General features: G+C 34.0%; 1 protein-coding gene across 1 annotated transcript in view; it reads left to right on the forward strand.

Annotated features, from left to right (window-relative positions):
• The window catches only part of PTEN (phosphatase and tensin homolog), a 98,086-nt gene that overhangs the window by 15,031 nt on the left and 61,455 nt on the right, over window positions 1-21,600 (forward strand). The window contains exon 2 of the mRNA XM_017660895.3: window positions 7,669-7,753. Within this exon, the coding sequence (XP_017516384.1) occupies window positions 7,669-7,753 (85 nt within the window). The remainder of the gene's footprint in view (window positions 1-7,668; window positions 7,754-21,600) is intronic.

Here is a 21,600-nt window from a genome sequence, read left to right on the forward strand (position 1 = left end):
ATTAATCTACAATTACATGAGGAACATTGTGTTTACTAGACTCCTCCCTTCACCAAGTCCCCCCCACATACCCCGTTAGTCACTGTCCATCAGCATAGTAAGATGCTGTAAAATCACTAGTCTTCTTTATGTTGTGCAGCCCTCCCTGTGCCCCCACACACACATTATACATGCTAATAGTAAGGCCCCCTCCTTCCCACCCATCCTCCCCAGTCCCTTTCCCTTTGGTAACTGTTAGTCCTTTCTTGGGTTCTGTGATTCTGCTGTTTTGTTTCTTCAGTTTTTCCTTTGTTCTTATATTCTGCATATGAGTGAAATCATTTGGTACTTGTCTTTCTCCGCCTGGCTTATTTTACTGAGCATAATACCCTCTAGCTCCATCCATGTTATTGCAAATGGTAGGATTTGTTTTCTTATGACTGAATAATATTCCATTGTGTATATGTACCACATCTTCTTTATCCATTCATCTACTGATGGACACTTAGGTTACTTCCATTTTTTGGCTGTTGTAAATAGTGCTGCGATAAACATAGGGGTGCATCTGTCTTTTTCAAATTGGCTAGCCGATAATTTATAAAAAGGAATCTAAAATTTATGCTAAAGTGAATTTAAGTTAATACATTAAAATTCCTTCTATAATTTGTAAAAGCCTGTGTTGAGTTGCCTTGTAATGAGCCATTTAAACTAAAATTAAATAACAGGACATTTCTAACTCATGTAACCTCACATAATAACACCTTATTTGCAATTTTAAAGCCCTTTGCAGTTCTACAAATTTACAGGTATTTCCAGAGACCTTATTTGATCCTTGAAACAGCCAGTAAAGAACTTACAGCAAGTGTTATTTTACAGAAAAACAAAAACACTTGTGACCAGAGATTGAGTATCTTACTTGCAGTCATAGACTTAAATTGAATGCTATAGACTAAATGGAATGCTATAGTCTTCTATATTAAATGACAATATGCATTAGGTGCTTAGTACAGGACCTGGCACCTAGTAAATACTTAAATGTTCCTGTGTTTTATGTTGTTCCTGCATGCATGCTTCTTTATTCTTAAAACCTTCTTTTTTTTTTTTTTTACATTACTGTAGTTCAGGCTTTTGTAACTATGCACCCTTTTCACTTTAGAACATAAGATTTTAGGCTGCATTAATTTGATATGTAAAGGACTGATTATATGCTTTTTATATTAGGGCAAATTGTTATTAAATAATGAACAGCACTTTATCAACTGGAAAATTTAAGGAACAGTTGTTTATTTTCTTCCCAAAAGCATCTTCAATTTAGAGACCAGATATAAACATTTAATACATTAATAGGGGAAAAATAAATATAGTAAGAAATGAAAACTCTTCCACTAAATAAAGTCATAGAAGTTCATGAGAGTGGCTGGTATTTAAAGAATAATTTGATTTAAAAAGTTGATACTAATAGGTATAACTGTGGCACACCTAATTTTAAACTTGGTAAAATCTGTTGAAAGAAGTATAAACCTGATGTATTTTATGTATCAATGGCTGAATTTCTTTTCCTTTGACTTGAGCCTTAAGTGTTGATTGAAAGCACTGATAGAAAGCAGGAAAAAGCTCCAGAAATTCCTGGAAAATAAAATCAAATGATGAATCCCTGATATTTGCTAACTTGTTTCTCTTGCTAGTCTGTTTATTCGTTCATTCCTGCTGCTGGGTTAGCTGTGTTCCTCTTGTGAGCCAAGCAACTTCAGATTTGCTTTTGGTGCTTTTGATCACTACCTCTGTAAGTCTGTATGTCACTTTCTATTTGGCCAGTTACGTTCCCTGTTGTTACTGTAACTGTGTTAAAGCTGCAGGTTGTTACTATAACTTTCAGTAACATAGAATTTTAAAAATAGCTTATATGGAATCTGTTGAAATAATTTTCCTTCAAATAATTATGGCAAGAAGAAAAGGTAGTGAATACGAGCGCTGCATTTTAGTTTGTAAGTTGTTTTGGGGGTAAGCATATCTATATATTAAATAAAGCACTAAAGAATCTTTTGACTGCTTTATTTTCAGTAATCATGCTTAAAATAAGATTCAGTCTATATGTCAGGAACACATTCTTATAAAACCTGGCTTAGGGAGCTATTTCTATTTATTATCCTGTATTCGAAAAGTCTAGTTCAATTTTAGTTTATAAACCCCAATTTTTAGGCTCAAATAAAATTTTGCGATAAGGTAGACTCATGACCTCAACTCACAAGTTGTTTTCTAAAAGAATTTTTGCTAATTAAATGTAACTTAGAACATATTTTTAGTGTAAGTCTTGATTGGATGCTTAGAACAGCCCATAAAAATTTATTTAGCTAATATAGTCACATTTTATAATAGGTCAGTTATATTATGAGTTAAATTGACTTCTAAGGGCAGACTATAGAACTTAATTACCATTTACTAATTTTTTCTTTGCATCATTGTAGCACAAATCAAGACTGTCCAAATGTATATATAATTATCAAAAGTAATCAACTAATAACTTAATATCTGTTTATTTTATTGAATGTAAATTATACCTCAATTAAAACAAAAAGAAATTGAACATATTTGTTCAGAGGTAGGGGGAAAAGTTTGTCCAGTTTATCTCAGATCTCCTGTAGCTATGGGCAAGGTAGAAAGTACCATGTATTCATTTCTTCTGCCACTCTCATTATTCCATGTACAGTGGCCACTGGTGTTTGGGGAAGGAAGGCTTTTAGAGTAATACTTCAGATATGTTCTTAAGTTAAAATAAGTACTTAAAAGGCAAGGTGACATAAAGATTTCAAAGAATTAAAAGTTTCTGTTAGGCTTTGGTGCTCCTTAGAAGGATTAAGTTATTCAACAAGTCGGTGTCATTGAAGAAAAAAAGCCAAATAGTTACCGTGAGCCCTTATGATGTAGGACTGAACCAGTTGTTCAATTGATAAGACAACTATCAAAGTGCTCTGAGCATTGTTCATACATTCTTTAATCATTTTAATCATGCTTTATCATAAGTTCTTTCATTAGCTCCATTTTACTTAGAAAACAGGCAGAGAGAGAGAATGCAACTTGCCCAAAGTTTCACATAAGTGAAGCTGGGGTTCAGACCAGGCAGTGGCTATAAAACGTTAAGTTCTTAACCATGGTACCACACGGCCTGCAAGTAAATCACTAAAATATCCAGCTTCCTCCAGTGACCTATAATTAGTATCATTTTTTATGCTTAGTAATTGTAAGTCATTAGATGAAAACTTTGTATTAAACACTCTTACTCAAAAATATATCTAGTAAGTACAGGTTAAGGTTATTTTGTATTAGAAATCATGCATATAGATTGTTTTTTCTCAGTTATTATTTGGTTTAAAGTATGTTATAAAAATTTTAATGTGGGGAAGCAAAAATGTTAGAAAAATTTTGTTTATTGTTATAATTCTTGGCCTAGGAAATATTTGCTTCATCATTCAGCACTGATTAGTTGCTGAATTCAGTTTTGAAAATGCCAGTAGATTTTTGTATTGACTTTTAGAAGTTTTCCAGTCTTAACATTTGATTAATCACTTTTATTTATAAACTTCTTCCTTTGAAAATGTTTTATTTTTATTGGTGACTTGGAAATAATAAAATTCTTAGTTTTTTTGTGAGGCAGCATGATATAAAAAGGTTGAGTTTTAGAGTTACGTACACAACAGGTTTGAATTATAACTTACTACTTAGTGGCTTTTGGACCTTGTGCAAATTACCCAATTTTTTTAACCCTCAATTTCATCATCTGTGAAATAGTAATATTACCTTATCAGATTGTTAGGGTTAATTGAGAATGTATTTGGCATACTGTCTGGCCTATGTTCTCTACATCTTTCTAACTAATGATTGAAGTCAGAATTTTGGATAAAATCTGAAACTATAAATAGGGAAGGTAAGAATCTGAAGGGAAACCTTAAAAAGACTGAATTCCTAGATTCTATTTAAAGGAATGACTGTATTTGTGCTCTGTAAGAGATTGCATGACCATGTATTGTTGGTCTGCAACACACTCTCTTGTTGATCCTGGCCTCTATTTATCCTTAAAACTAGAGGATTTTCCATCAGTCTTGCCGCCTTCTCCAAAAAGCACTGTGTGAGCTGTACTGGACTGCTTCCTGTTTCTGAATATTTTATATATTTCTATATCTCTGCTCTGTCCTCTTGGAATGTAATTGCTCTCGTTTCTTCTTCTGGCCACTGATATCTGACTTCTTATAAGGATTATCTAATGTATTACCTAAGCTTTCTCTGTGCCCCTGCAGAATTAATGCCTCTCCCGGTCTTAAAATATCTTGATCTTACTTATAATAACAGATACTTTGGCACAGTTGTAGGTCTGTGTGTCTGTTTTCTCTGATAGAATGGGAACTCTTTGAATGCAATAGTCTGCTTACTTAGCCTCATATTCCCAGTGCCCCTTGCACAGAACGTTCAATATGTGTTTGATCAGTGAATGGAAGGGGCCAACTGAGCTTACTTTAATCAGTATATAATGTCCCCACTTCTGTATAGCTATAGACAATTAGTTTTCTTAAGTAAGTTAACCAAGCCTTTGCAACCTTATATACTTGATTAGTTAGTTTCATAGTGCAGAGATAAATTTGAATTTAATCCTGGTTAAAATGATAACATTTCAAGGGGCTTTTCACTTCTATGCTTTTCTATAAGGCTAAAAAGTCTTACTAGCATTTTCAGTGAAATTAATGGCTAGGTTACATAAGCTTGTTAGTAATTATCATTTTCTGTACTATTATTGCTAGAATTATCTAACATAGTAGTAGTATAATAGTTCTTTGGTGCATTGCTTTGGAAAACTTGGATGATTTCAATTTATATTTTTGACTAAGATGTATTTGTAATTCTTTTAGCTAGGAATCCAGATTGGTGGTAACTGCTACTGCTTTAGGTTCCCTACTGCTACCTCATTTTTTTCTGTTATTTCACATTTTCTTATGTTTGTGCTCCAAGACAAGTTAAAAGTAAAGATTATTCACTTTCAGGAATTGTACTTGATTTGAGCCTCTCTTCTCTTATGCTTTTGTTTTTCTCATGAATGTACAAAATATTCTGAAGCATTTTGATAATTGCAAGCTCTTCTTAGGTAGGGTAATTTCTTATAATAGAATAATATATGACAGAATATTCATGATGTTAAAAATGATAATCCTCACAGTTTTATTCTGTAGTCTATAATAGAAAAAAACCCTTTGAAGTTGGTGAATTTATGTATTCTCAAAGTGACAAAAATTGTTCCTGGCACATAGTAAATGCTATATACATTCATTCATGCATGCATTCATTCATTCATTCATTCATAGAGACCATTTTTAAAAAGTGCATATAGCAGTTTTAAAAACTGCATATAGCTGACTGCAGGGCAAGACAATATTTTGTCATGACAGTAAATAGACTTGGATATAATTATAAAACAAACATAATTTAGAAAATCTGTTATAGAAACAGTACAGGTACATTGTACCAAAATTAGAAAATACAAAACAAGCAAAAAAAATGACAAAAATATATGTATTCACACCACCTAGAGATTATTACTTTTAGAGTCTTAGTTTGTAATCTTTTTGTCTACATATGTCTGTATGGATGTGTATATATTCTATTACCAAAATGGTATCACTGTACATTCTTTTTAGAAACCTTGTTATCAGTCAATAATGTCTACTTTTCTATTTCAGTAAATTTTCATGTAATCAAATACCCAGATTATATTAAAATTTCTCTAACTGGCTCAAAAATGTCCTTTATGGCCTGCTTGCCTAAAACTGTGTCCAGAATGGCATTGTACCCATGAACTTGGCTGTTAGAAGTCTTAAGTCTTTTAAAATCAGGATTGCTAATTCATCCCTCCCTTCTCACCTTTTAAGATATTTGACTTTTAGAAAGATACTTGAAAAGATACTAGGTCATATCCTACAGACCTTTGGCCAGTTTACTTTATCATTATCATTTAGTTTGTTTATCTCATATATTTTCTGTAAAGTAAAATTTATATCTAAATGGTTGATGGGTTCTTGAGTTGAAAATAACTTGGCTAGCATAGATGATATGTCCTTCATATTGCATCACGTGGGAAGTTTCATTATGTACTTAATTTTCTTGGTGATGCCAAGATTGACCACTGAAATTGAGTGATGGCAACCTTTTCTGCCTGTTTAATTATCTTTGACTCCTTACCATACCAAGAAGTAGAGTAAAATTGTAATGTCCAAATAACCCTTGAAATAAATCCTTTTTAATTGGTTACCAATTTGATATTAGGTTTATCTTCTTCTGATTGTTTCAATGTATGCTTCTCTTTTCTATGAAGCAGCCATTTTTATTAGTTTTGTGTGTGTGTGTTGGGTTCAGGTCCAAGCAAATATATGTATAAATATTATGTATTTTATCTAGAAGGAAAATAGTATTTATTTTATACAAAAGGTAGCATACTGCATACCCTGTGGTGCTTACTTTTTCTTAAAATGTTCTGTAGATCTGTCCCGTCAATACACAATAGTCGTATGGGTAGAACATACAGTACACATAAAACCTTTTCTTAAATTATATTAAAAGCTTTCAGTAATTTGAGAGTTTATATTTGGATTGAAAAAAATCAACTCAATGTGAATGAAGCAGAAAGTAAAGAAAAAAGGTCTAGAAAAGGGTACTCAATTTGGTGAATTTTGAATTGTATTTGAAAGATAAATGGGTCCAGAAATAGGTAGACAGAGAACTTTAGAGAGAGGGTCTTGGGGAGAGGCTTTTGGCAGCTAGTTTGGCTGGTTTGAAATGTCTGTATCGGAAAATCCTGAGATTACAGATTGATGGAACTCAAGAAGAAATGAGAGCTGAAATGATGGACAAAATGCATGGAAATGTAGATTGTTTGTTTTTCATAGTTTAATGTAAATTCTTCTGGAGTGTAGAAGTTTGTTTTTATGCCAACTATTATGTGTAACAACAGAATGAAGTGGGAATATTAAATATTGATTATCTTGACTGAACATGAGATTAAAGTCTACCTTAGTTCAGTATTTATTCAGTGATAAAATACCAAACCCTAAAAGAGATATGAGTGGTTGTTTCAACCTAATCATCATACAGAATAGGAAATTTAAGTCTAAAAAGATTAAGTGACTTGTCCAAATGATAAGGCTGGTTAGGGGCACAGCCAGCTCTTAAATCTGACTTTCTAACTCTTGATCGTATCTACTTTTGTATATACTGTGGGGACCTTGTATTACTATGAAGAATTAGAATTTATGCAATTTTTTGCTTTTATTTTAATTTTGGTTTTTGTTGCAAGATACTTTAGTACTGTGGTTTATAAAGTCTGAGGTTTTTGGTTTTGATATATACCTAAATACTGTACATATGAAGTTACCTTTTATCTTAGGTGCATTTTTAATGTACTAAGTGGAGGGGTTTGAAAATTATTTTGCCATATAATTGTTCTGAGAATCTTTATTTTGGAATTAATAATACATTACCTGCATTTCTTAATTGCGCATGATGTTTTATAAGTAAATACATTTGACTTGACAACCTTTATTAGCATAGTTATAGTAGGGAAAGCTTTCTTTTTTATAATCATCTAATATTTTTAAATGTGTAATGTGCATTGTTACATATTTCAGATATTTCCTTAACCTAAGTACTCAGATATTTATCCAAACATTATTGCTATGGGGTTTCCTGCAGAAAGACTTGAAGGCGTATACAGGAACAATATTGATGATGTAGTAAGGTAAGAACTCTTAATTTTCTATTTCATATATTGATGTATTATATCCATATTGTATTTTCATTTAGAAAAGATTTCGAAATAAAAAAAGATGTACTATGTGATGTCAACTTTGTTTTTATTATGTTGGTGTTCTGTAACTGCTTTTGTTTTGCTTTATCAATGGTATACATCTTATTTGTTAGCACTGACCTTTTACATAACGGGGTGTGCGTGATTTCATGGACTCTATAAATGTCTCTCACTAGACTAATGCCTGGATTCCATTGCACAATAATATTTGCCTTTTATTTCACAATTGACAATTAGGCTTAAAAACCTTGAGTGTATTTAGTCACTTAAATTTATTCACCCTAAGGTACAGATAACTAATATACCATGTATTTTTTAAATAGAGCAGTTTCTAATAGGGCATAAGTGTACCAAGCACCTGAAGAAGTATTTGGTATAAGGGATCTAGAAAGGAATTGCTGGGCATACCAAAGCCTAACTTAGGCCATTTTATAGTTTTGCATAATTTTCTAAGTTATTATCATTCAGCTCAGAACTGTACTTCTCAAGGCCCATTTAAATAATTTTTAATACATTTATGACCTAAGAATACATATTTTCTGAGAGAAGAAATTATGTCTTGCTTTGTAAATAGTCTTAATATATTTTTGATTTCAGAGCAAATATATATATTGATTTCAGAGCAAATATATATATTCGTAAATATATGAATAAACTAAAATGTCAGGAACTTTAATGACTTTTAAAAGTTAAATTTTTGTATTATTTCCTTGCCCTTTTTGAAAAGTATCTAGTATTTTTCTTGGGAGACTTTCAATTTAAATATTTGGTGGTTATGAGAATTAAATGTTAAATGAATAGGAAAGTACTTACTAAAACATTGTGCAGATATAGAATCCTTTTATAATAGTTAACCTAAGTATATAAGCCTACACTTGCACCCTTATATGAGCTAGCCTTAAGTAGTTTTTCTAAGTGGTTAATTTTTAATAATTTACTTTGAACCGAAGCATTTACATTTTTACTGCAGATTGACATTTTTGCAGCATTGAGTTGTGTCCACTTGGACTTCTGTAGTGTTTCTATTGTATTCAGAATTAAATTTCAGTATCTACAAAAACTACAAAAACCCTAAAACTTCTTTGTTGTTTTTATTACAATTATATGTGGTACATGAAGCTGTCAAGTGCTTTTTAAGAACTTGAGAATAGGGAAATAAATTTGCTTTCTCATGGACACAGTGAAAGGATTCTTAACATTGCAGATTCATGGGACAACAGCTTGATATGGTTTAGTCATTAATAATATACATCTACAGAAAATGCAATAGAAAATGTAGAAAAAAGAGTGATGGAAGTAATGTTGAATGGAGAGATCTAACTGGGAGATGGAGCGGTGCCGTCACCAGGCATGTATTCTTTGCTATGGTGCACGAGTGTTTATCAGGCCTTTTTATGGCCTATATGAAATACCTCACATGATGATCTACTTCATACTACTGTTATTCTGTATTCAACCAAGTACTAATTCAGCCAAAATCAGATTAGTATTCATACAGAAAAAGTATGAGTACTCTGAGTAGAGGACATGTTTCCTGATCATTGTAAGGATAGCTTTATGAATTAATCTTGTATGTTCTTTTGAATGTAAATTAGTCTCTCCTGACTGATGAATAAGTCACTCAAGCTGATGAATCATCTTTTAGGTTACTAATAAAGTCCAGTTTACAGATCTATATATTGCAGTATCTGACCTTAAATTATAATTATTTCACCAAGAAAATACTATTCTGGGAAATAGTTTAATCTATCGTCTTCTGACTTTATAATCCCTACCTTTATACCTCTGAATTAAGATTGATACATTCAGTTTATAATCAATAATCAAGGTTGAAGTTTATTTTATCTGCTTTAATTATCTATTTTATCTGGCTTTTGGTTTTTTTCAAACCTTTAATTCCTAAAAGAAAGCTTATGTGTACAGATTATTTAGCCACTGGTTGCTTTACTCAACTAATTTTGTCACTCCTCTGGTAATGTTAATAGCATATAAAAATGAAGAATTGTCAGCTGAATTATGGTAGCTCTCCTGTGGTTTGTTTGCTTCTTTTTTTGATTGAGTAAATGTCCAGTAAGGCTTTGTTAGCTTCCATTGCTCACCCCACTCTTTCTTATTTTATGAGAGAAAGGATGAACAGTGACCAGGAAGGAAGGTGTAATTTTTTCTATGAGCTAAATTGAAAATAAATAATTCCTCAGTGATTTTCCTATTAGGATTAACCTCTCCATGGAAATGACTGTCTCCAGTGTCTAAATGATTGAGTTCCTTGGTTGCTTCACAGTTTATTGGAGATAGTAGTAATAATCAGTAGGGATTCCTTTTTGGTTCAAAGGTAATAACATCTCAGTGAAAAATGTGTCTTTATTTTCTTACCTCTATTCTGTTAACAAACTATTTCAGTTGGATTTTCCTTTGCCTCTATATTGGGATGTCTAAAGAATATTTAAAATTATCTTCTCTAATTCCATATTTTTCCTATGATTTTCCCACTAAGGAAATAATTTGTAGAGTTCAGACTTTGTTGTTGTACATCATTTCTTTGAGTAAAATAAGCTCAAATTGAAAATAACTTTAATGCTTAAGTTGACCAGTATTATTTAACTGTTTTGGGGTATGGTTTGTTGAATATGGCAATATGACATTTTATACTTGAGGTACTCAAAATACTTTTGTTCAAATATTTAACTTCTCCTTTTGAGATTACCTGCTAGGTTCAAGAATGAATGTAAAAAATAAAAAAGGAGAGAGGAAAAAGTTAACCAAGCTCAAATTTTTTAATATCTTAACTGCAAATACTTTGTTTAATAAGTAGTCAGCATGGACAGGGCCAGAGACATCTCATGCAAGAGAAGTTGAAGAGCTAACTCTTCTACCACTCTCTCTTCCCCTTCTTTCTTGCCACTAAGCTCTTACCCTGACCAGCCAGTACTATGAAATGGTGTTTTATTCAGATTATTAGTTGATATGTCAATGTGAATCTTAAGCCCTCATATTGAAGTTATCTTATTTATATGTTACGTGGTATAAATCAAAGGCCTCATTAACAAATTGATGTTTCATGTGTTTAACAGACTTAGCTTGAAAACTGTTCTGTACCTAATAAATCAGGGAATTATAGGCTTAATAGTGATGACCTGGCTTTCTTAGTGCACAACCTTTAATATGCTACTATGCACTGTAAATCTCCCAAGAGTGAGATTCTAATATGGTGCTTTCCTTTTCCTTTTTTTCTTTTTCTCTCTCTTCCCCTCCCTCCCTTCCCTCTTCATTCTTTCTTTTCTTTTATAGTATATTAAATAACATCTCTCTAAACAGTGTTCCATGGAGCACAATTTGAGAAGTGTTCAGAATGAGAAAAAATATATATTATAGCAGGAATAACAATATTTCCCCTAGACTTGATCAGTAAGAAATAATTTACTTCCTTTTGTTATTGGAAAGATTTTAGATGTGGGAAGATTCTCATATTTATTGTAAGGAAATGCTTAGAGCTCTGTCTTCTTTAGTGATTTTTTCAAAAAGCCATTGTCTTGTATATGATCAGTGTTGTACCCATACATAAGCAGATGTATCACAGACTTAAAAGAGTCCATCTTTACTTTCCTGCTTTATATGTTTTCTTCCAAAGAAACTTCAAATAGTCTTCTTTTAATTATATGTTGATCTCTCAACCTTAATTGTATGTTAGTTTTTTATTAAAAGAGGAAGTGTTTGTCATCCTAACATTATCATTATTGGCTATTTAGTTAAAAAGAATGCAAAAAGAGATTATTTAGAAGAAAGCTTTAAAATAATACTAATTCCATTCTCCGTTTCCAACAACTTTTGGCTTTTCCCCTAATATTTCCTCTCTTTTTTTTAACTTGAGGTGAAAATCATGTGATACAAAATAACCATTTTGAAGTGTACACTAAAGTGAAATTTAGTTTCTTCATAATGTTTTGCAACCGCTACCTTTATCAAGTTCCTAAACATTTTTTATCACCCCAGAAGAAAACCCTGTACCCATTGGCTGCCTCCTATTTCTTTTGTTAGTCTTATTTCCTCACAAATAGCAGAGCTTTGATTGATTTGACTGTTTGTGTTACCTGCACCAATTCAATTTTTTATACTTTAATAATAGGTAACATTTATTGTACATTTATTTACATACATGTGTTACTATTGCATAAGTACTTTACAAATGTCATCCTACTAAATCTCTGCAGTAAACCTGTAAAGATCCCCATGTCATAGATGGTTTAAAAGAGGTCAACTTTCCTAAATGCCACAGCTGGTAATTGTGAGGTTGAGGGTTCAGTCCAGGTCTACCAGATTTCAAAGCTGATTTCTTTAATAACCATGTAATCCTGTATATCAAAGGACAAAAACTGTTTAAGTCTTGGGCTAATCTAGCCTGTTGATGTTCTTTATTTGGCCTACCACACTATTGGTCCATATACAGTATGGAAAATCATCAAGCAAGGTTTTTTCTGGTATTACCATACCAGAACATTTCTTTAGGATTTGAGTCTCCAGATTGAAAAAAAACTTACATGGTGCCAAGCCCAGTAAATTAAAATAGGCCTATACCAGGCATATTATTATTAAATTTCTTTAAGATACTATTATTAAAACTCATAAGAAATAATGAGAATGTCTCAAAACTTTCAGGATCATTTAGGAATGATTAGGATATAAGTGGCACCTAACTTCTCAGCAGTAGAATTAAAGATGAAAGATGGAGGACCAACACTTCAACAAGTTGTGTATACAGCCTAGAATTCTGTATCCAGCCAAACCATCAATCAAAAGTACAAAAGTAGGGAGAAAAAAAAACCCCTAGGACTAAAAAACGTATGTGTCCATGCAACATTTCTTAGGAGAATACTGGAAGATGTGCCTCAGCCAAACAAGGGAATAAACCATGAAAGTAAAGAAAAGGACTTCAGTAAGAGTCCAACTCAGAAGCAGTAAAGGAAATGACAGCTGTGCCAAAAGCTGAAGAGGAACCAGGTCTGATTGAAGCAGTAGGACAGAGAGCTTCAGGGGGGGAAATAGGAACTGATAGGTGGATATTGAAACATTGGAGAAAATGCAATAGATCTTAGGAAACTGGTAGAATTAAGAAACAGGAAGGAATTATTAACATCTGTTCCTAGATTTAACTCCAAATTGTGATACTGTCACTTAAGAGTGACTAAGAGAAGTGAAATGTGTGTGTGGGTACTACTGGTTTTGTAAGCCTCCTCTACTGTGACAGAAAATATGTAGGTAATTGATAAGTATTTAATAAATAGTATTATTGTATAATATATAGAATTGTTGAATTAAATACCAGAAAAAAGAGTCCCGAGTAGTTAAGGGTGGGTGCTTTTGGGGAGGAAGCAGGAATATGAGTTTGAGGATGAATAGCTAGAGATGAGTAATTGTGATCAGATACCTATATTTACCATTTTAACCACTTTTAAGTGTGCATTTCAGTGGCATCAAGTACATTCACAGTGTTGTGCAATCATCACCACTCTCCATCGCTAAAACTATTTTTATCTTCCCATACTAAAACATTGTACTCATTAAACAGTAATTCCCTATCCCCGCTATTCTCAGCCTCTGGCAACCATTGTTCTGTTTTCTGCCCTTATGTATTTGATTGTTGTAGGTACCTTTTATAATTAGCATCATACAGTATCTGTCCTTTTATGACTGACTGATTTCACTTAGCAATGATGTCTTCAAGGTTTATCCATATTGTGGCATGTATAAAATTTCCTTACATTATATGTATTTACCACATTCTGTTTATTCATTTATTCATTGATGGACACGGGTTACTTTAACCTTCTGACTACTGTAAATAATGCTGGTATATAAACATGAGTGTACCAGTATCTGTTTAAGTTCCTGCTTTCGTTTGTTTGGGTAAACACTCAGAAGTGGAGTTGCTGGAATCAAATGGTAACTCTGTGTTTAATTTTTTTAGGAACTACTATACTGTTTTCTACAATTGCTGTACTATTTCACACTCCCACCAGTAATGCACAGGTGCTCCAGTTTCTTCACATCCTCTTCAAGGCTTGTTATTTCCAGGGATTTTTTTTTTTTTTAATAATAGCCATCTTAATGGTGTGAAGCGGTATCTCACTGTAGTTTTGATTTGCTTTTCTATAATGATAAGTGATTTTGAGCATCTTTTCATGTGCTTATTGACCATTTATTTATCTTCTTTGGAGAAATGTCTGTTCAAATCCTTTGCCCATTTATGAATTGGTTCTGGAGTTTGCGATTCTTTAGTCTGGGTATTAATCCCTTATCAGATTTGTGATTTGCAGATATTTTATTTCATTCTATGGGTTGTCTTTTTACTTTGCTCTTAGTGTCCTTTTATGCATACAAGGTTTAGTGTCAGTGCAGTCCAAATACCTGTTTTTTCTTGCCTGTTCCTTTGGTGTCACATCTAAGAAATCTTTGCTAATTCCAGTGTAATAAAACCTTTCATCTGTTTCCTTCTAAGAGTTTTATAGTTTTAGGTCTTTTGTTTAGGCTTTGATCCATTTTGAATTCACTTTTGTAAAAGGTGTAAGGGCCCAACTTAATGCTTTTGCATGTGGATATTCACTCTTCCCAACACCATTGATTGGAAAGACTGTCCTTTCCCCATACAGTGGTCCAGCACACATGTCAAAAATCATTTGACCATATTCAGAAAAGTTTATTTCTGGGCTCCTTTTATTTCATTGATATACATATATATCTGTGTTTGTGTCAGTACCACACTTGTAACAAATTTTGAAATCAGGAATTGTGAGTCCTACATCTTTGTTCTTCTATTTTAACACTGTTTTGCCCATTCAGGGCCCTTGAAAGTCCATATGAATTACAGGATGGAATTTTCTGCATTAATCTGTAGATTCCATTTGGTGGTATTTCAAATCTTCCAATCCTTGAGCATGGGATTCCTTTCCATTTATTTATATCTTGAATTTTTCTCAACAGTGTTTATAGTTTCCTATGTATTAATATTTCACCTCCTTGGTTAAGTTAGTTCCTAGATATTTTATTCTTTTTGGTGCTATCGTTAAGTAGAATTTTCTTATTTTGCTTTTTGTATTGTTCATTGTTAGTGTATAGGAATGCAGCTGATTTTTGCATGTTAATTTTGTATCCTGCTACTTTGCTGTATATTAGTTCCAGCATTTTTTTATGGGATCTTTAGGGTTTTCTTCATACAAGATCTGCAAATGTAGATAATACTACTACTTTCCAATCTGGGTTTTTCCTTCTTGCCTAATTGCTCTGGCTTGGACATTGAATACTATGTTGAATAAAAGTGGCAAAATCACACCTCCTTTCTTGTTACTGACTTTAGAAGAGAAACTGCCTTTTACCATTACATATGATGTTTGCTGTGTAGTTATAGTGCTTTTTTAAAAAATAGACTTTTTTTGGAGCAATTTTATGTTTGCAACTATATTAAGCAAAAGGCGTAGAGACCTCCCATATATATTCTGCTCCCACACATGCATAACCTCCCTCATTATTAGTGTCCCCCACCTCAGTGGTACATTCAGTATAATTGATGAACTTACACTGACACACCATTATTATTCAAAGTCCATAGTTTCCATTAGGGCTCACTTCTAATGTTGTGCATTCTAATGTGTTTTGATAAATGTTAAATGACATGTATCTATCATTATGGTATCACCTACAGAGTAGTTTAACTGTCCCAAAATTGATCTATGCTCCACCTGTTTATATCTTCCTCCCCCAGCTTCTGGCAGCCACTGATATTTTTACTGTTTCCATATGCAAAATGATACAGCCATTCTGGCAGACAGTTGGTAGTTTTTTTATAAAATAAACATATTCCATACAGTCAAGCAATCCCATCCATTCAGGTATTTATTCAAAGGAGTTGAAAATCCATCTTCACTCAAACATTGATGTCATATTTAAATATCTGGTACCCAGAAGAGGAAAAGGGGGAATGAAGGAAAAAATAGACTCTAGATTTTTAAATCCCCTGGAAGCTGTTTCTGTCGGTGGACATTGCAAAAATACAGGCCTGCTGTGTCTGCACATTTTTAATCAGAAGCAGCAGTCAATGATCAGAATACAGATCTCTGATATTTGGAGGACATGAGCCCACAAGCTGGTGCTGGCTGCTATAATAGGTGCATGCTGCCTGCTGGGAGGGGTGAAGGGTCATGGGTAGCTGCTAGCTCACTAATAGTTGAAATTGACTAAAATGAACTATCATTTATTGTTCACGCTTCCACTGGAGCTGCAAGCTTTTGAATAGACTCCAGAGTTCCATAATAGTTACATCACAGATTATGTCAGTACAATTTTTGTCTAAGTGAGAAGATGGATTCTTGGTGCTTCCTGCTCTGCCATCTTGCCTTGACTGATTTTTTTTTTTTTAACAATGGCATCAAAAAAAATAAAATGCTTTGGAATAAATCCTAGTGAAAGATGTGATAGACCTATACTTTGTTTTTTGTTTTGTTTTTTGTTTTGATTTTTTTTTGTGATCATTAATCTACAATTACATGAAGAACATTATGTTTACTAGGCTCCCCCCTTCAGCAAGTCCCCCCCACAGACTGCATTACAGTCACCGGCCATCAGCGTAGTAAGATGTTGTAGAATCACTTCTTGTCTTCTCTGTGTTGCACAGCCCTCCGCATTCCTCCCCACCACAGTATACATGCTAATGGTAATGACCCCTTTCTTTTTCCCTGCCCTTATCCCTCCTTTCCATCCCATTCTCCCCAGTCCCTTTCCCTTTGGTAACTGTTAGCCCATTCTTGGGTTCTGTGATTCTGCTGCTGTTTTGTTCCTTCAGTTTTTCTTTGTACTTATACTCCACATATGAGTGAAATCATTTGGTATTTGTCTTTATCCGCTTCGCTTATTTCACTGAGCATAATACCCTCTAGCTCCATCCATGTTGTTGCAAATGGTAGGATTTGTTTTCTTATGGCTGAATAATATTCCACTGTGTAAATGTACCACCTGTTCTTTATCTATTCATCTACTGGTGGACACTTACGTTGCTTCCATTTCTTGGCTATTGTAAATAGTGCTGCGACAAACATAGGGGTGCATCTGTCTTTTTCAAACTGGAGTGCTGCATTCTTAGGGTAAATTCCTAGAAGAGGAATTCCTGGGTCAAATGGTATGTCTATTTTGAGGAACCTCCATACTGCTTTCCACAATGGTTGAACTAATTTACATTCCCACCAGCAGTATAGGAGGGTTCCCCTTTCTCCACAACCTCGCCAAAATTTGTTGTTGTTTGTCTTTTGGCTGGTAGCCATCCTTACTGGTGTGAGGTGATATCTCATTGTGGTTTTAATTTGCATTTCTCTGATAACTAGCGATGTGGAGCATCTTTTCATGTGTCTGTTGGCCATCTGAATTTCTTCTTTGGAGAACTGTCTGCTCATCTCCTCTGCCCATTTATTTTTAATTGGATTATTTGTTTTTTGTTTGTTGGGGTGCGTGAGCTCTTTATATATTTTGGATGTCAAGCCTTTATCAGATCTGTCATTTACAAATATATTCTCCCATACTGTAGGGTACCTTTTTGTTCTATTGATGGTGTCCTTTGCTATACAAAAGCATTTCAGCTTGATGTAGTCCCACTTGTTCATTTTTGCTTTTGTTTTCCTTGCCCAGGGAGATATGTTAATGAAGAAGTCGCTCAAGTTTGTGTCCAAGAGATTTTTGCCTGTTTTTTTCTAAGAGTTTTATGGTTTCATGACTTACATTCAGGTCTTAGATCCATTTCATATTTACTTTTGTGTATGGGGTTAGACAGTGATCCAGTTTCATTCTCTTACATGTAGCTGTCCAGTTTTGCCAGCACTATCTGTTGAAGAGACTGTCATTTCCCCATTGTATATCCGTGGCTCCTTTATCATATATTAATACATAAACCATGTATGTTTGGGTTAATGTCTGGAGTCTCTAATCTGTTCCACTGGTCTGTGGCTCTGTTCTTGTGCCAGTACCAAATTGTCTTGATTACTGTGGCTTTGCAGTAGAGTTTGAAGTTGGGGAGTGAGACACCCCCCCCACACACACACACACTTTATTCTTCCTTCTCAGGATTGCTTTGGCTATTCGGGGTCTTTGGTGTTTCCGTATGAATTTTTGAACTATTTGTTCCAGCTCATTGAAGAATGTTGTTGGTAATTTGATAGGGATTGCATCAAATCTGTATATTGCTTTGGGCAGGATGGCCATTTTTACAATATCAATTCTTCCTAGCCAAGAGCATGGGATGAGTTTCCATTTGTTAGTGTCCTCTTTAATTTCTCTTAAGAGTGTCTTATAGTTTTCAGGGTTTAGGTCTTTCACTTCTTTGGTTAGGTTTATTCCTAGGTATTTTATTCTTTTTTATGCAATTGTGAATGGAATTTTCTGATTTCTCTTTCTATTAGTTCATTGTTAGTGTATAGGAAAGCCACAGATTTCTGTGTGTTAATTTTGTATCCTGCAACTTTGCTGTATTCCAATATCAGTTCTTGTAGTTTTGGAGTGGAGTCTTTAGGGGTTTTTTATGTATAATATCATGTCATCTGCAAATAGTGACAGTTTAACTTCTTCTTTACCAATCTGGATTCCTTGTATTTCTTTGTTTTGTCTAATCGCTATGGGTAGGACCTCCAGTACTATGTTAAATAACAGTGGGGAGAGTGGGCATCCCTGTCTTGTTCCCAATCTCAGAGGAAAAGCTTTCAGCTTCTTGCTCTTCAGTATGATGTTAGCTGTGGGTTTATCATATATGGCCTTTATTGTGTTGAGGTACTTGCCCTCTATACCCATTTTGCTGAGAGTTTTTATCATGAATAAATGTTGAATTCTGTCAAATGCTTTTTCAGCATCTATGGAGATGATCATGTGGTTTTTGTCCTTCTTTTTGTTTATGTGGTAGATGATGTTGCTGGATTTTCAAATGTACCATCCTTTCATCCCTGGAATGAATCCCAGTTGGTCGTGGTGTATGATACTTTTGATATATTTTTGAATTTGGTTTGCTAATATTTTGTTGAGTATTTTTGCATCTACGTTCATCAGGGATATTGTCTGTAATTTTCTTTTTTGATGGGGTCTTTGCCTTGGTTTTGGTATTAGAGTGATGTTGGCTTCATAGAATGAGTTTGGGAGTATTCCCTCCTCTTTTATATTTTGGAAAACTTTAAGGAGAATGGTATTATGTCTTCTCTGTGTGTCTGATGAAATTCAGAGGTAAATCCATCTAGCCTGGGGGTTTTGTTCTTGGGTAGTTTTTTGATTACCGCTTCAATTTCTTTGCTCATAATCAGTTTGTTTAACTTTTGTGTTTCTTCCTTGGTCAGTCTTGGAAGGTTGTATTTTTATAGGAAGTTGTCCATTTCTTCTAGGTTTTCCAGCTTGTTTGCATATAGGTTTTCATAGTAGTGTCTAATAATTCTTTGTATTTCTGTGGAGTCTGTAGTGATTTTTCCATTCTCGTTTCTGATTCTGTTGATGTATGTTGATTCTCTTTTTCTCTTAATAAGTCTGGCTAGAGGCTTATCTATTTTGTTTATTTTCTCAAAGAACCAGCTCTTGGTTTCACTGAATTTTTCTATTTTTTTCTTCTCAATTTTGTTTATTTCTTCTCTGATCTTTATTATGTCCCTCCTTCTACTGACTTTAGGCCTCATTTGTTCTTCTTTTTCCAATTTCGATAATTGTGATGTTAGACTATTCATTTGGGATTGTTCTTCCTTCCGTAAGTATGCCTGGATTCTATATACTTTCCTCTTAAGACTGCTTTCACTGTGTCCCACAGAAGTTGGGGCTTTGTGTTGTTGTCATCATTTGTTTCCATATATTGCTGGATCTCCATTTTAATTTGGTCATTGATCCACTGATTATTTAGGAGCATGTCATTAAGCCTCCATGTGTTTGTGAGCCTTTTTGTTTTCTTTGTACAATTTATTTCTAGTTTTATACCTTTGTGGTCTGAAAAGTTGGTTGGTAGGATTTAAATCTTCTGGAATTTACTGAGGCTCTTTTTGTGGCCTAGTATGTGGTCTGTTCTGGAGAATGTTCCATGTGCACTTGATAAGAATGTGTATCCTGTTGCTTTTGGATGTAGAGTTTTATAGATGTCTATTAGGTCCATCTATTCTAGTGTGTTGTTCAGTGCCTCTGTGTCCTTACTTATTTTCTGTCTGGTGGATCTGTCCTTTGGAGTGAGTGGTGTGTTGAAGTCTCCCAAAATGTATGCATTGCGTTCTATTTCCTCCTTTAATTCTGTTAGTATTTGTTTCACATATGTTGGTGCTCCTGTATTGGCTGCATATATATATATTTATAATGATTATATCCTCTTGTTGGACTAAGCCCTTTATCATTATGTAATATCCTTCTTTATCTCTTGTTACTTTCTTTGTTTTGAAGTCTATTTTGTCTGATACTAGTACTGCAACACCTGCTTTTTTCTCCCTGTTGTTTGCATGAAATATCTTTTTCCATCCCTTGACTTTTAGTCTGTGCATGTCTTTGGGTTTGAGGTGAGTTTCTTGTAAGCAGCATATAGATGGGTCTTGCTTTTTTATCCATTCTATTACTCTGTGTCTTTTGATTGGTGCATTCAGTCCATTTACATTTAGGGTGATTATTGAAAGATATGTACTTATTGCCATTGCAGGCTTTAGATTCGTGCTTACCAAAGGTTCAAGGTTAGCTTCTTTAGTATCTTACTGTCTAACTTAACTCGCTTATTGAGCTGTTATAAACACTGTCTGGTGATTCTCTATTTCTCACCCTTCTTATTCCTCCTCCTCCATTCTTTATATGTTGGTTGTTTTATTCTGTGCTATTCTGTGTTTCCTTTAACTGCTTTTGTGGGTAGTTGATTTTATTTTTTGTCTTTGTTTAGTATTTGGTTGGTCTGCTTTCTTTGCTGTGATCTTATTTTGTCTGGTGACATCTATTTAGTCTTAGGAGTGCTCCCATCTAGAGCAGTCCCTCTAAAATACCCTGTAGAGGTGGTTTGTGAGAGGCAAATTCCCTCAACTTGGCTTGTCTGGGAATTGTTTTATCCCTCCTTCATATTTAAGTGATAATCGTGCTGGATACAGTATTCTTGGTTCAAGGCCCTTCTGTTTCATTGCATTAAATATATCATGCCATTCTCTTCTGGCCTGTAAGGTTTCCATTGAGAAGTCTGATGATAGCCTGATGGGTTTTCCTTTGTAGGTGACCTTTTTCCTCTATCTGCCTTTAAAACTCTGTCTTGTCCTTGATCTTTGCCATTTTAATTATTATGTGTCTTGGTGTTGTCCTCCTTGGGTCCCGTCTGTGGGGAGTTCTGTGTACTTCCTTGTCTGAACGATTATTTCGTCCCCCCAGTTTGGGGAAGTTTTCAGCAATTACTTCTTCAAATACACTTTCTATCCCTTTTTCTCTCTCATCTTCTGGTACCCCTATAATGCGGATATTGTTCCATTTGGATTGGTCGCACAGTTCTCTTAATATTATTTCATTCCTGGAGATCCTTTTATCTCTCTCTGTGTCAGCTTCTCTGCATTCCTGTTTTCTGGTTTCTATTCCATCAATGGCCTATTGCATCTTATCCATTCTGCTTATGAATCCTTCCAGAGATTGTTTCATTTCTGTAATCTCCCTCCGGACATCGTCCCTTATTAGCTCTTGTATATTTCTCTGCATCTTTGTCAGCATGGTTATGACCAATTTTGAATTATTTTTCAAGAAGATTGGTTAGGTCTTTCGCCTTCTCAGGGGTTGACTCT

Source organism: Manis javanica, chromosome 7 (assembly GCF_040802235.1).
Source record: "Manis javanica isolate MJ-LG chromosome 7, MJ_LKY, whole genome shotgun sequence".
NCBI lineage: Eukaryota > Metazoa > Chordata > Mammalia > Pholidota > Manidae > Manis > Manis javanica.